A 14,194-nucleotide genomic window follows, 5' to 3' on the forward strand; every position below is an offset into this window, starting at 1 on the left:
CGCCTTTCCAAGACGTCTCTGCTCCGGCGGCTTCTTCAAATTTTAACCTCTCCACAGCAGCTCCAGCACAAACGTTCGGCAGGCGGTTCGTCTCTCCAGCCGCTGCAACAATATCTAACTCTCTAAGAGCTAATATTGTCCAAGACGTTCAGACGGCTTTGCCCTTCGGCCAACACGGAACCAACGCCTTGCCCTCCCCTATCAGCAACAATATTAAACTAGTCGAGTTGCAAAGATCAGCTAGACATTATATGTCTAAAGGACTAGCTCCTTCTACTTCAAAAACTTATACTTCCGCTTGGTCTTCTTTTCTAATGTTTTGCTTTTCTTTTCAGATTCCTCTTTTTCCTATCTTAATTACAACCGTTTGCTCTTTTCTCGTTTTTAATTTCGAAAATCGCAATTTAAAAATTTCCTCCATCCGCAGCTTGCTCGCTGGTATTCAATTTTATGCAAAATATTTTAATCCCGATTTTCCAAGTCTCTTCACAGCTTCTCCCATTCGATTACTGCTCAAAGGTATAGCTAAATCATCTATGAAATCTCCAGATAAAAGGTTGCCTTTTACTTTACCTTTATTGCATAGATTAATCCTTTCCGTGCGTAACAGGCTTTTTTCAGCATACTCTAACATTTTGCTGGAAGCAGTGTTTCTAACTGCTTTCTACGGGTTTATGCGTCCAGGTGAATTCGCTTCAACATCTAAACAATTTGATCCCGTCCGTGGTCTCTCTTTCTCTGATTTACGCTTCTCACCTAATTTCTTTACTCTCTTTCTCAAATACTCAAAAAATGACTCTTTAGGTTCTGGCGTTTCAATCACTATTTCTAAAATTAGCAATAATTTTTGTCCTTTCTCATCTATGCTTAAATTTCTAAAAATCCGCCCTAAATCTTCAGTTCACTCCCCTCTATTTTCTCTACCTAATGGAGCCCCTCTTACCAAAGTTTGGTTCAGGTCTCATTTAGTTTCTGTCCTTAAAAACTGCAGTCTATCCCCTTCCAAGTATACTGGCCACTCATTCAGGATTGGTGCTGCCACTACAGCAGCCGAACGTGGCGTCCCTACTGCTGCTATCAAGATCTTGGGCAGATGGTCTTCCTCCGCTTTTGAGTCCTACATAAGACCCGATCTAAAGATCATTCTCGAAGCCCAGCAAGCTCTGCAGTAACGATTAAGGTAAATTCCTATGCAATCACTGGTGGTGGTGTCATGCTTATCTATCAAGTGATAACCTCAGTTTGAATAATTCGCTTGCGCCATCGCTGGCAACACGGTCCTTTGGGGCTTAGCATCACAGAGCCCGGCGGTTTTTCTATGCGCCCTTCGCTACGCGCAACAGTAGAAGTAGCGGCCCAGCGAACCTCATCCATGCGTTGCTAACATAACCTTGTCTCGATGCGGCCCTGCGTGGCGTCGTCTATGTGGCTCAGCATGTCCTCGTTTTATGCAGCTCAGCGCGGCCTCGTCTCTGTGGGGCTCAGCGTGACCTCGTCTGTGTGGCTCTGCGTGGTCCTGTCTAGGTGGCTCTGCGTGGCCCTGTCTATGCGGCTCTGCGTGGCCCTGTCTAGGTGGCTCTGCGTGGCCCTGCCTATGCGGCTCTGCGTGGCCCTGTCTTTGCGGCTCAGCGTAGCCCTGTCTATGCGGCCCTGCGTGGCCCTGTCTATGTGGCTCTGCGTGGCCCTGTCTATGCGGCTCAGCGTGGCCCTGTCTATGTGGCTCTGCGGGCCCTGTCTATGCGGCTCAGCGTGGCCCTGTCTACGTGGCTCAGCGTGGCCCTGTCTATGTGGCTCAGCGTGGCCTTGTCCTTCCGGCTCAGCGTGGCCTCGTCTACGTGGGTCAGCGCGGCCTCGTATATATAAATTAAATAAATAAATAATAAATTTTAAGCGCGAGCATATACGTAATGTTGCACGTAATTCAGCTGCAGAAATGTATTTTAATACTAAGCTAAGCATGCTCCACTTTAGATTGTAGAATTCCACGACAATATTGATGGAACTCTACTGTCTATTAGAAATTCATATCCACGTTAACCAGCTGTTTACTAACTCTTTTTCTCCTTTTATTTTTAGGAACCACATAACACATGGGCGGTGGGTATACTTTTCTCTCATGTTCTTTGGGGGTGGGCTTCGTCCAGTGGAATTACTCTTCCACTCATTTTTGGGGGTCGGCTGCGCCCCTGCCTTCTTCTTCAGGCAGGATATGCAGAATCCATACCCTCGGATTGCGAGTTACGGACGGGGCCTACGCCAAAGAACTTTATTGCATATATGGCTTGCTGGGCTGTTAATAAAATGTCTTATCATACAGTATCTTATCTCCCGAGTCTTTCTGGTAGAAATGAAAGCGCAGCGCAAGTTCTGCCAGGAAGACTCAATTGTCACGTCATTATTACTTCTCATCTATCCAATCGCGTTCTAATACGCGAAGTATAAAAGACCCTTACTTACACTTGTCTGAGTTCGCAGATGCTGACGCTTCACCTACCACCATCCTCCCCACCTCCACTAAGACGGTCTTTGCTCCATCCTTCCCACCACCACCAGGTCGGTCCCTTCCAAAACTCCAAGGGGGGGTCGGCTGCGCCCCTGCCTTCTTCTTCAGGCAGGATATGCAGAATCCATACCCTCGGATTGCGAGTTACGGACGGGGCCTACGCCAAAGAACTTTATTGCATATATGGCTTGCTGGGCTGTTAATAAAATGTCTTATCATACAGTATCTTATCTCCCGAGTCTTTCTGGTAGAACTGATCTTGATGAAACTTCAGCAGTGTTTTCGCTGTAAGAGACCGATCACATGGATGTGACTATTGTGAGTCAAAATTATAGCGCCACCAACTGGCAGCAGGAAGTGTGTCACTTTCAAAATGCTTTGAAACCACTCTCTTATTTTTAACCGATTTGCTTCAAACTTCATCTGTATAATGTAAATACACGGCAGATGTAGACCTGTGAATGAATTTTTGATATCTTTGATACTGTTGCCGTGGCAACGAATCAAACTTTAACATTCTTTTTTGATGCTTTTGGGACTCTTAGCATGCTTGAAATTGCTTGAAACTCAACAGATACATCACATTTATTAGCCAGTAGACATGTGCAACTATGGCAAAAGATTAAAGTAATGTCAGAAAAGTAAACACTAAAAGCCTCATATCTTCTAAAAATGTAATTATACATCATTTGTTTCTAAATTATATTATACAAATATTATAACTTCCCCAATTTTTCCTTTTTTTCATTTAAGAATTATGTTTACGTTCAAAAACAGCCAGAATTGTTGTAAAATTCATAAAAAAATAATAATCTGAGTCATATGTAGTGCTATACTGCCCTCTTGTGTTCAATATCAGGTAGGCCTATTGTGTATATTCCCACCGGTTAATCAACGTGTGACTCCGCTGGGACTTGGGAGCTTTTAAATCGCTTACTTAAAACCGAAAGTCGAAATACGGATGTCCGCACAAGACATTAATGGTGTGGAGTAGAGCGAGCATTTTAAATAAATTCCTATTAAGTAGGATTGAACTAAACAGAAAGAATGTTCACTCTGTTCTGCTGGTTCCTCGCTGGTGGATCATATGATTACTTTGTCATAATCTATGACAAAAATGCTATTATAAACCATATTAATAATAGATAATACACATTGCTCTTATTTTTGAAAAATACATTCATGAAAAACAAGATAACAAAAATCATAAAAAAATATAGCCATGGCTGCTATAAATGTTTGAAATGCATAGGACAGATGTTTATTGACGCAGCAACATATAATTGAAAGACAATTAATAATCTGTCATTACGTCACTGCATTATGATATTACGGCTCCAATACGGTTCAGCACAAAACACTTATGTGCATCCCGAGCGGAGAATGATGTGCTTGAAGCCACATGAAGTTACAGCGCAGTGAGTCCGTATTGAAAAGTTCAAAGCACAAAGGAAATACATATTTATGAACAGTGTATTATACATTATCTATCTATGCAATAGTTTATTGAGCCTTTTCTTTTAAAGGTTTTAAATTTCAGTTACTGTGTGCGTGAAGAACAATTATAGTGCTCGGACTCTAGTGTTGTGATCTAACCGACAGCGTCCGACACCCGGTAGAAAGTAACACGATTAAGTTACAGCAATAAAGTCCAGCAAGAAAAAGTTTCTTCATTCGAAAATATAGACCTTTAGACCTTTATCTTAAAGATCCAGTATAATAGGATTAACATTCAATCATCTTGAAGATCGTTTCATCATTGACTGTAACCGAATGTGACGTGCTGTTTGAATGCTGAATGGAGAATGACTGACAGGCGCAGAGAGGGAAAAGTTTGTGTTCTTGAATTTAATGACTTAAATATTAATTTCTATATCACATAATAGCTTCAGAACACTAATAATACAGTACACAAAAACTTTATGGTACTTTAGAAAGTTTTTGTGCCTTTGTGCCTAACATAGAATAGTATATATGCACAATATAGAATTTGAATCAGCCTCGTCAAAGATGGCAGTGTCAGAGCCGATACCGATCTTGAGTATCTAATCGGCGCACTTCTTTTCAACAGTCAAATTGAAATTGAAATTGAAATTGCTTGAAACTCAACAGATACATCACATTTATTAGCCAGTAGACATGTGCAAAGTTTCAGAAACGGGCATGGTGCAAGGACTAAATAGCGCCACCTTTTGACAAAAGTGGGGTTGTTAGTTTTATCTACAGTTACAAAAATCGCTATATACATTGAACTCCTCAAGCCGGACAACTTTCTAATACATAGTCATTAGCTCGGACCAAGAGGAAGTCAGATATTTTGGTTTGAATATGGTGAGCCTCTCTCTGAGCCTACGTCCCTGTATGGCAAGCCCTTTTAACATTTAAAAGCTAAGTTTGCCTATCCGGAATTAACATTGTAGATATCAACAACGTCTTTCTGTCTATTCGTAATTACATTTTGGATAGTTTGTATTATCATTTAAGATATCTGTAACATAATTGTGACTAGTCGAAATGACAGAGTATGGCAAGCCGTTTTAACATTTAATCATAAAAGGGCCAAAGCCTTCGGCACCGCCACCCGGGTGCATTTAGGTAACTAAAGGAACCGGGGTTGCGGTGCCACCGGCTTGGGCCCGCCATCGCTGCTCGCAGCTATATTTATTATTATTATTATTATTTATACGACTATTTGGGCACTTTTGGGGCCCTTAACATGCTCAAAAACTCTTGAAACTTTGCACACGGGTCAGAATCCGCGGCCATCAGGGCCGGGCTGAAGATGGTACCCGGGCGTGGCAGGGGGGCTAGACAGCGCCCCCTGGAACGGGGTCCGAAAACTTGGTCTATAAATCAAACACGCTTGCATGTAATAATATGAAACTCGGTGCACATATAGATCTCATTGTTCATATATACCTCAAACTATTACTTTTTACCCCAGCCCAACAGGAAGTCGGTTATTTAGGGTTGTTCATAAAACACTCGCAATGGAATTTGAAGTACTCCTCCTAGAGAATTCAAACACACGGCACGAAACTCGGTCAGCATGAAGTCAAGGCATTGAGGATGAAAGTTTGCGAGGGGATTTTTGATATCTCGAACGGTTTGGCCGTGGCGAGGAAACGAAATTATGGCGAGAATCGTGAAACAGGAAGTGTGTCAGAACTTCAGCATACATTAACTGATCTTGATGAAACTTCAGCAGTTTGTTTGCTGTAAGAGGACGATCACATGGATGTGAATATTGTGAGTCAAAGTTATAGCGCCACCAACTGGCAGCAGGAAGTGTGTCACTTTCAAAATGCTTTGAAATCACCCTCTTATTTTTACCCGATTTGCTTCAAACTTAATCTGTATAATGTAAATACATAGCAGATGAAGACCTGTAAATGGATTCTTGATATCTTTGATACTGTTGCCGTGGCAACGCATCAAACTTTAAAATTCTTTTTTTTGATGATTTTGAGACTCTTAGCGGCTTTTGGGGCCCTTAACGGGTTTGAAAACTCTTGAAACTTTGCACACAGGTCAGATCCCACAGCCATCAGAGCCGGGCTGAAGATGGTACCTGGGTGTGGCAGGGGGGCTAGACAGCGCCCCCTGGAACGGAGTCCGAACACTTGGTCCATAAATCAAACACGCTTGAATGTAATAATATGAAACTCGGTACACATGTTGATCTCATCGTTTCATCTATACCTCACACTCTTACTTTTTACCCCAGCCCAACAGGAAGTCGGCTATTGAGGTTTGTTTGTAAAACGCTCGCAATGGAATGTGCAATACTCCTAGAGAATTCAAACACACGGCACGAAACTCGGTCAGCATGAAGTCAAGGCATTGAGGATGAAAGCTTGTGTGGGGATTTTTGATATCTCGAACGGTTTGGCCGTGGCGAGGAAACGAAATCATGGCGAGAAACGTGAAACAGGAAGTTTGTTATAACTTCAGCATACATTAACTGATCTTGATGAAACTTCAGCAGTATGTTCGCTGTAAGAGGACGATCACATGGATGTGACTATTGTGAGTCAAAGTTATAGCGCCACCAACTGGCATCAGGAAGTGTGTCACTTTTAAAATGCTTTGAAACCACTCTCTTATTTTTAACCGATTTGCTTCAAACTTCATCTGTATAATGTAAATACACTGCAGATGTAGACCTGTGAATGAATTTTTGATATCTTTGATACTGTTGCCGTGGCAACGAATCAAACTTTAACATTCTTTTTTGATGCTTTTGGGACTCTTAGCATGCTTGAAATTGCTTGAAACTCAACAGATACATCACATTTATTAGCCAATAGACATGTGCAACTATGGCAAAAGATTAAAGTAATGTCAAAAAAGCAAACACTAAAAGCCTCATATCTTCTAAAAATGTAATTATACATCATTTGTTTCTAAATTAAATTATACAAATATTATAACTTCCCCAATTTTTCCTTTTTTTCATTTAAGAATTGTGTTTACGTTCAAAAACAGCCAGAATTGTTTTAAAATTCATAAAAATAATTCATTCATTCAAAAATAATAATCTGAGTCATACGTAGTGCTATACTGCCCTCTTGTGTTCAATATCAGGTAGGCCTATTGTGTATATTCCCACCGGTTAATCAACGTGTGACTCCGCTGGGACTTGGGAGCTTTTAAATCGCTTACTTAAAACCGAAAGTCAAAATACGGATGTCCGCACAAGACATTAATGGTGTGGAGTAGAGCGAGCATTTTAAATAAATTCCTATTAAGTAGGATTGAACTAAACAGAAAGAATGTTCACTCTGTTCTGCTGGTTCCTCGCTGGTGGATCATATGATTACTTTGTCATAATCTATGACAAAAATGCTATTATAAACTATATTAATAATAGATAATACACATTGCTCTTATTTTTGAAAAATACATTCATGAAAAACAAGATAACAAAAATCATAAAAAAATATGGCCATGGCTGCTATAAATGTTTGAAATGCATAGGACAGATGTTTAATGACGCAGCAACATATAATTGAAAGGCAATTAATAATCTGTCATTACGTCACTGCATTATGATATTACGGCTCCAATACGGTGCAGCACAAAGCACTTATGTGCATCCCGAGCGGAGAATGATGTGCTTGAAGCCACATGAAGTTACAGCGCATTGAGTCCATATTGAAAAGTTCAAAGCACAAAGGAAATACATATTTATGAACAGTATATTATACATTATCTATCTATGCAATAGTTTATTGAGCCTTTTCTTTTAAAGGTTTTAAATTTCAGTTACTGTGTGCGTGAAGAACAATTATAGTGCTCTGACTCTAGTGTTGTGATCTAACCGACAGCGTCCGACACCCGGTAGAAAGTAACACGATTAAGTTACAGCAATAAAGTCCAGCAAGAAAAAGTTTCTTCATTCGAAAATATAGACCTTTAGACCTTTATCTTAAAGATCCAGTATAATAGGATTAACATTCAATCATCTTGAAGATCGTTTCATCATTGACTGTAACCGAATGTGACGTGCTGTTTGAATGCTGAATGGAGAATGACTGACAGGCGCAGAGAGGGAAAAGTTTGTGTTCTTGAATTTAATTATTTAAATATTAATTTCTATATCACATAATAGCATCAGAACACTAATAATACAGTACACAAAAACTTTATGGTACTTTAGAAAGTTTTTGTGCCTTTGTGCCTAACATAGAATAGTATATGCACAATATAGAATTTGAATCAGCCTCGTCAAAGATGGCAGTGTCAGAGCCGATACCGATCCTGAGTATCTAATCGGCGCACTTCTTTTCAACAGTCAAATTGAAATTGAAATTGAAATTGCTTGAAACTCAACTCAACTCCTACGTCCCTGTATGGCAAGCCCTTTTAACATTTAAAAGCTAAGTTTGCCTGTCCGGAATTAACATTGTAGATATCAACAACGTCTTTCTGTCTATTCGCAATTACATTTTGGATAGTTTGTATTATCATTTAAGATATCTGTAACATAATTGTGACTAGTCGAAATGACAGAGTATGGCAAGCCGTTTTAACATTTAATCATAAAAGGGCCAAAGCCTTCGGCACCGCCACCCGAGTGCCTTTAGGTAACTAAAGGAACCGGGGTTGCGGTGCCACCGGCTTGGGCCCGCCATCGCTGCTCGCAGCTATATTTAGGGCCCAAGCCCTGAAAGGGCGAAGGCCCTATTGTTTTCCTTAGGATTATTATTATTATTATTATTAGGGCCCAAGCCCTGAAAGGGCGAAGGCCCTATTGTTTTCCTTCCGATTATTATTTTTTTTTTTTTCTTTTATTTTTCTAACGACTATTCGGGCACTTTTGGGGCCCTTAACATGCTCGAAAACTCTTGAAACTTTGCACACGGGTCAGAACCCGCGGCCATCAGGGCCGGGCTGAAGCTGGTACCCGGGCGTGGCAGGGGGGCTCGACAGCGCCCCCTGGAACGGGGTCCGAACACTTGGTCCATAAATCAAACACGCTTGCATGAAATAATATGAAACTCGGTACACATGTTGATCTCATCGTTTCATCTATACCTCGCGCTTTTACTTTTTACCCCAGCCCAACAGGAAGTCGGCTATTTAGGGTTGTTCGTAAAACACTCGCAATGGAATTTTTAATACTCCTCCTAGAGCTTTGATCCAAATTCGACGAAACTCGGTCAGCGTGAAGTCAAGACATTGAGGATGAAAGTTTGCGAGGGGATTTTTGATATCTCGAACGGTTTGGCCATGGCGAGGAAACAAAATTATGGCGAGAAACGTGAAACAGGAAGTGTATCATAACTTCAGCATACATCAACCGATCTTGATGAAACTTCAGCAGTGTGTTCGCTGTAAGAGGACGATCACATGGATGTGACTATTGTGAGTCAAAGTTATAGCGCCACCAACTGGCAGCAGGAAGTGTGTCATTTTCAAAATGCTTTGAAATCACCCTCTAATTTTAACTCGATTTGCTTCAAACTTCATCTGTATAATGCAAATACATGGCAGATGAAGACCTGTAAATGGATTCTTGATATCTTTGAAACTGTTGCCGTGGCAACGCATCAAACTTTACCATTCTTTTAGGATGCTTTTGAGACTCTTAGCATGCTTCAAATTGCATGAAACTCGACAGACACATCACATTTATTAGCCAGTAGACATGTGCAACGTTTCAGAAACGGGTGTGGTGAGGGCTCAGTAGCGCCACCTTTTGACAAAAGTGGGGTTGTTAGTTTTATCTACAGTTACAAAAATCAGATTGTATATTGTACTCCTCGAGCCGGACAACTTTCTAATTGACACTTATTAGCTAGGACCCACAGAAAGTCAGATATGTTTGTTTGAATGTAGAGAAAATCTCAGAATTTTGCCAGTCTCTCAGTGTCCCTCTGTGTGAGTGAGAGGAGGGGCGCCTGTCAGGTTAATTTTAACCCTTTATTTGCTGTGTGCGACTTCTCTGGCATTTTCGGGGGCCTTAACATCCTCTAAAACTCTTGAAACTTTGCACACGGGTCAGAACCCATGGCCATCAGGGCCAGGCAGAAGCTGGTAACCGGGCGTGGCAGGGCGGCTCGACAGCGCCCCCTGGACTGGGATTCGAAAATTTGTCCATAAATCAAACACACTTGCATGAATTAATATGAAACTCGGTACAATTAAAGATCACATCAGGCCAAACAACTTTCGTGCTCTAAGTTTTAAGAAGGAAGTTGGGAATTATGGGTTGTTTGAATAATTCTCCTAGGAGAAATACATCAAATTACAACGCATGTGTTTACCAATCACAACCAAACTCGGTGTGCATGAAGTCAAGACATTGAGGATGCTCAATTCCGGACGGATTTTTGATATCTCGAACGGTCTGGCCGTGACGAGGAAATGAATTTTATGACTAAAAAAGGACACATAAAGTGTGTTATAACTTTGCTCATTTTACCTACAGTTACAAAACTTTCCACGTATATTGTTCTCGTCAAGCCGATCAACTTTCCAATTTAAAGTCATTCGCTCTGAGCAACAGAAAGTCAGATATTGTAGTTTGAATGGATTTATTTCCCCTGCGATTCACTCTCTCTCTCTCTCTCTCTCTCTCTCTGTGTGTGGGTGTGTGTGTCTGTGTGGGGAGGGGAGGGCTGTTGTCTGTGTTTGTGTGTGTGTGTGTGTGTGCATGTGTGTGTGTGTGTGGGGGGAGGGGAGGGCTGTTGTCTGTGTTTATGTGTGTGTGTGTGGCTGGCTGCGATTTTTCCTATAAGTCCTTGTCTCTAAGTCCTTGTCTTTTTGCATAACAATTTTGTATTTTTTTTAAATGACAAAATAGGCATATAACCCCCATCTTTTAAATGTATAGTTTGCTTTAAATAAAAGTAAGATTGTATTTGTAATTGAAGTTGAATGAATTTAAAATTCTTGTGCTATATTTCAATATATTTGTTTTCCTTAAGATTTTAAAACACTAACTTCATTCTTTTCTGAATTACAAATATTTGTTTCTGTATAAAATAATACTCTGACTAAAAACACATTTGATGTTTCTTTTTGTATTTTTATTTACATGTATTTATGTATGTGTGTGTGTGTGTGTGTGTGTGTGTGTGTGTATGTGTGTGTGTGTGTGTGTGTGTGTATAAAGTGCAGGTTTTTTTAGATAAAGTAGAATTTCTATAACTATGTGTTGAACTGATAAATCACTGTGTGTTAAACACAATCTACTTAATACAGACAACTTCATTATAAAGATAAATAACAAATCCAAAAAAATATATGATTATAATCTATGACAAAAAAAGCCATTACAAACTATATTAGTGGTAAATACACATTGCTCTTTGTATTGTTGTAAAATACATTCATGAAAAACAAGATAACAAAAATCAAAAAGATAAATTATTTTAGATAATTATTTTAAATGTATAGCAGAGATGTTAATTGAGGCAGCAACATACAAACTTTCTAGAACAACATGGACCTGGATAGCTGGTTTTTATGGAGGACAGTGAATAGGAAGAGGGTGCAAATCAAACAGCTCATTCTCAGACTACACAGCAAACAGCTTAAGTTTTTTGTGCTTTGTTTGAGGTTTTTAGTGCTCTGTCCTATCTATTATCTACATATAATAGATAGAACAGAACAAGAAAGGCAATTAATAATCTGTCATTGCGTCACTGCATTATGATATGAAAGGCTCAGTACAGTGTGGCACAAAACGCTTATGCGCATCCCGAGTGGAGAATGATGCGCTTAAAGCCACATGGAGTTACAGCGCACAGCGCATCGAGTCCGCATTGATGCAAGCTCTACAATACACTTCTTTTTGATAGTCAAAGCGGGGGTTACGTTTTTACACGTCGTACAGAATAACCCTAAAGGCACCAAAGGGGAGCGGTGCCACCGGCTTTATATTAAATATAAATATAGCTGTGAGCAGCGATAAAGGGCCAAAGCCGGCGGTACCACCATCCCGGTGCCTTTGGGTAACTAAAGGCATCGGGGTTGCGGTGCCACCGGCTTGGGCCCGCAATCGCTGCTCGCAGCTATATTTATTATTATTATTTATACGACTATTCGGGCACTTTTGGGCCCTTAACATGCTCAAAAACTCTTGAAACTTAGCACACGGGTCAGAACCCGCGGCCATCAGGGCCGGGCTGAAGATGGTACCCGGGCGTGGCAGGGGGGCTAGACAGCGCCCCCTGGAACGGGGTCCGAAAACTTGGTCCATAAATCAAACACGCTTGCATGTAATAATATGAAACTCGGTGCACATATAGATCTCATCGTTCATATATACCTCATACTATTACTTTTTACCCCAGCCCAACAGGAAGTCGGTTATTTAGGGTTGTTCATAAAACACTCGCAATGGAATTTGAAGTACTACTCCTAGAGAATTCAAACTCACAGCACGAAACTCGGTCAGCATGAAGTCAAGGCATTGACGATGAAAGTTTGCGAGGGGATTTTTGATATCTCGAAGGGTTTGGCCATGGCGAGGAAACGAAATTATGGCGAGAAACGTGAAACAGGAAGTGTGTTATAACTTCAGCATACATTAACTGATCTTGATGAAACTTCAGCAGTATGTTCGCTGTAAGAGGACGATCACATGGATGTGACTATTGTGAGTCAGAGTTATAGCGCCACCAACTGGCAGTAGGAAGTGTGTCACTTTCAAAATGCTTTGAACTCACCCTTTTATTTTTACCCAATGTGCTTCAAACTTAATCTGTATAATGTAAATACATAGCAGATGAAGACCTGTGAATGGATTCTTGATATCTTTGATACTGTTGCCGTGGCAACGCATCAAACTTTAAAATTCTTTTTTTTATGATTTTGAGACTCTTAGCGGCTTTTGGGGCCCTTAACGGGTTTGAAAACTCTTGAAACTTTGCACACAGGTCAGATCCCGGTCAGATTAGGATGCTTTTGAGACCCTTCGCATGCTTCAAATCGCATGAAACTCGACAGACACATCACATTTATTAGCCAGTAGACATGTGCAAAGTTTCAGAAACGGGCGTGGTGAGGGCTCAGTAGCACCACCTTTTGACAAAAGTGGGGTTGTTAGTTTTAACTAGAGTTACAAAAATCGGTATGTATATTGTACTCCTCGAGCCGGACAACTTTCTATTTGACACTCATTAGCTAGGACCCACAGAAAGTCAGATATCTTTGTTTGAATGTAGAGAAAATCTTAGAATTTTGCCAGTCTCTCAGTGTCTCTCTGTGTGAGTGAGAGGAGGGGCGCCTGTCAGGTTAATTTTAACCCTTTATTTGCTGTGTGCGACTTCTCTGGCATTTTCGGGGGCCTTAACATCCTCTAAAACTCTTGAAACTTTGCACACGGGTCAGAACCCATGGCCATCAGGGCCGGGCTGAAGCTGGTCATCGGGCGTGGCAGGGCGGCTCGACAGCGCCCCCTGGACTGGGATTCGAACATTTGTCCATAAATCAAACACACTTGCGTGAATTACGGATTTCCTTTTCATTCTTCCTCTCAGCTACAAATGAGCAGGAAGTAACAAACATTGTCTGTGAATGTAAAAATAAGTTCTCCACCGACTGTCATGATATCAGTATGACATTGATTAAAAAAGTTATATTGAATATTGTAAAACCCTTAACGTACATTTGTAATTTGTCATTCCAAACTGGCTGCTTCCCAAGTAAAATGAAAATCGCTAAAGTAATTCCAATTTTCAAACAGGATAACAAACACGTTTTTACTAATTACAGACCAATCTCTCTTTTGCCTCAGTTTTCAAAAATTCTGGAGAAGCTTTTCAGTTCTCGACTTGAAAGGTTTCTTGAGAAATATCATGTAATTAATGATGGCCAGTATGGCTTTAGGCCCAAAAGAACTACCTCGATGGCAATAACTGAAGCTGTTGAAGAAATTACTAATGCACTGGAGCAAAAAAAGTATGCAGTTGGTATCTTTATTGATCTAAGAAAAGCCTTTGATACTATTAATCACACAATCTTGTTAAATAAGATGGAAAGATATGGAATTAGGGGGCTGGCTGGAGATTGGTTAAAAAGTTATTTAACAGGGAGGTTACAGTTTGTAAAAATTGGTCAGTATTTATCAGACACTCTTGGCATAGTTTGTGGTGTCCCCCAGGGGTCAGTGTTGGGGCCAAAATTATTTAACGTGTATATAAATGATATTTTTACTATATCCAAAGTACTGAAACT

General features: G+C 40.5%; 1 protein-coding gene across 1 annotated transcript; it reads left to right on the forward strand.

The window, feature by feature from the left end:
* Positions 1-251: 251 nt before the first annotated feature.
* Positions 252-1,172, forward strand: LOC148978560 (uncharacterized). Its single transcript, XM_089132847.1, has one exon. It carries the CDS (start codon positions 252-254, stop codon positions 1,170-1,172), a length of 921 nt encoding a protein of 306 aa, XP_088988973.1.
* The last annotated feature ends 13,022 nt before the right edge of the window (positions 1,173-14,194 follow it).

This window comes from Pimephales promelas, chromosome 6, assembly GCF_988280905.1.
Source record: "Pimephales promelas chromosome 6, fPimPro1.hap1.1, whole genome shotgun sequence".
Classification (NCBI taxonomy): domain Eukaryota; kingdom Metazoa; phylum Chordata; class Actinopteri; order Cypriniformes; family Leuciscidae; genus Pimephales; species Pimephales promelas.

What these genes read in the sequence shown, in the direction of transcription:
- LOC148978560 (XM_089132847.1), top strand. Translation starts at nt 252, where the DNA reads ATGTCTAAAGGACTAGCTCCTTCTACTTCAAAAACTTATACTTCCGCT.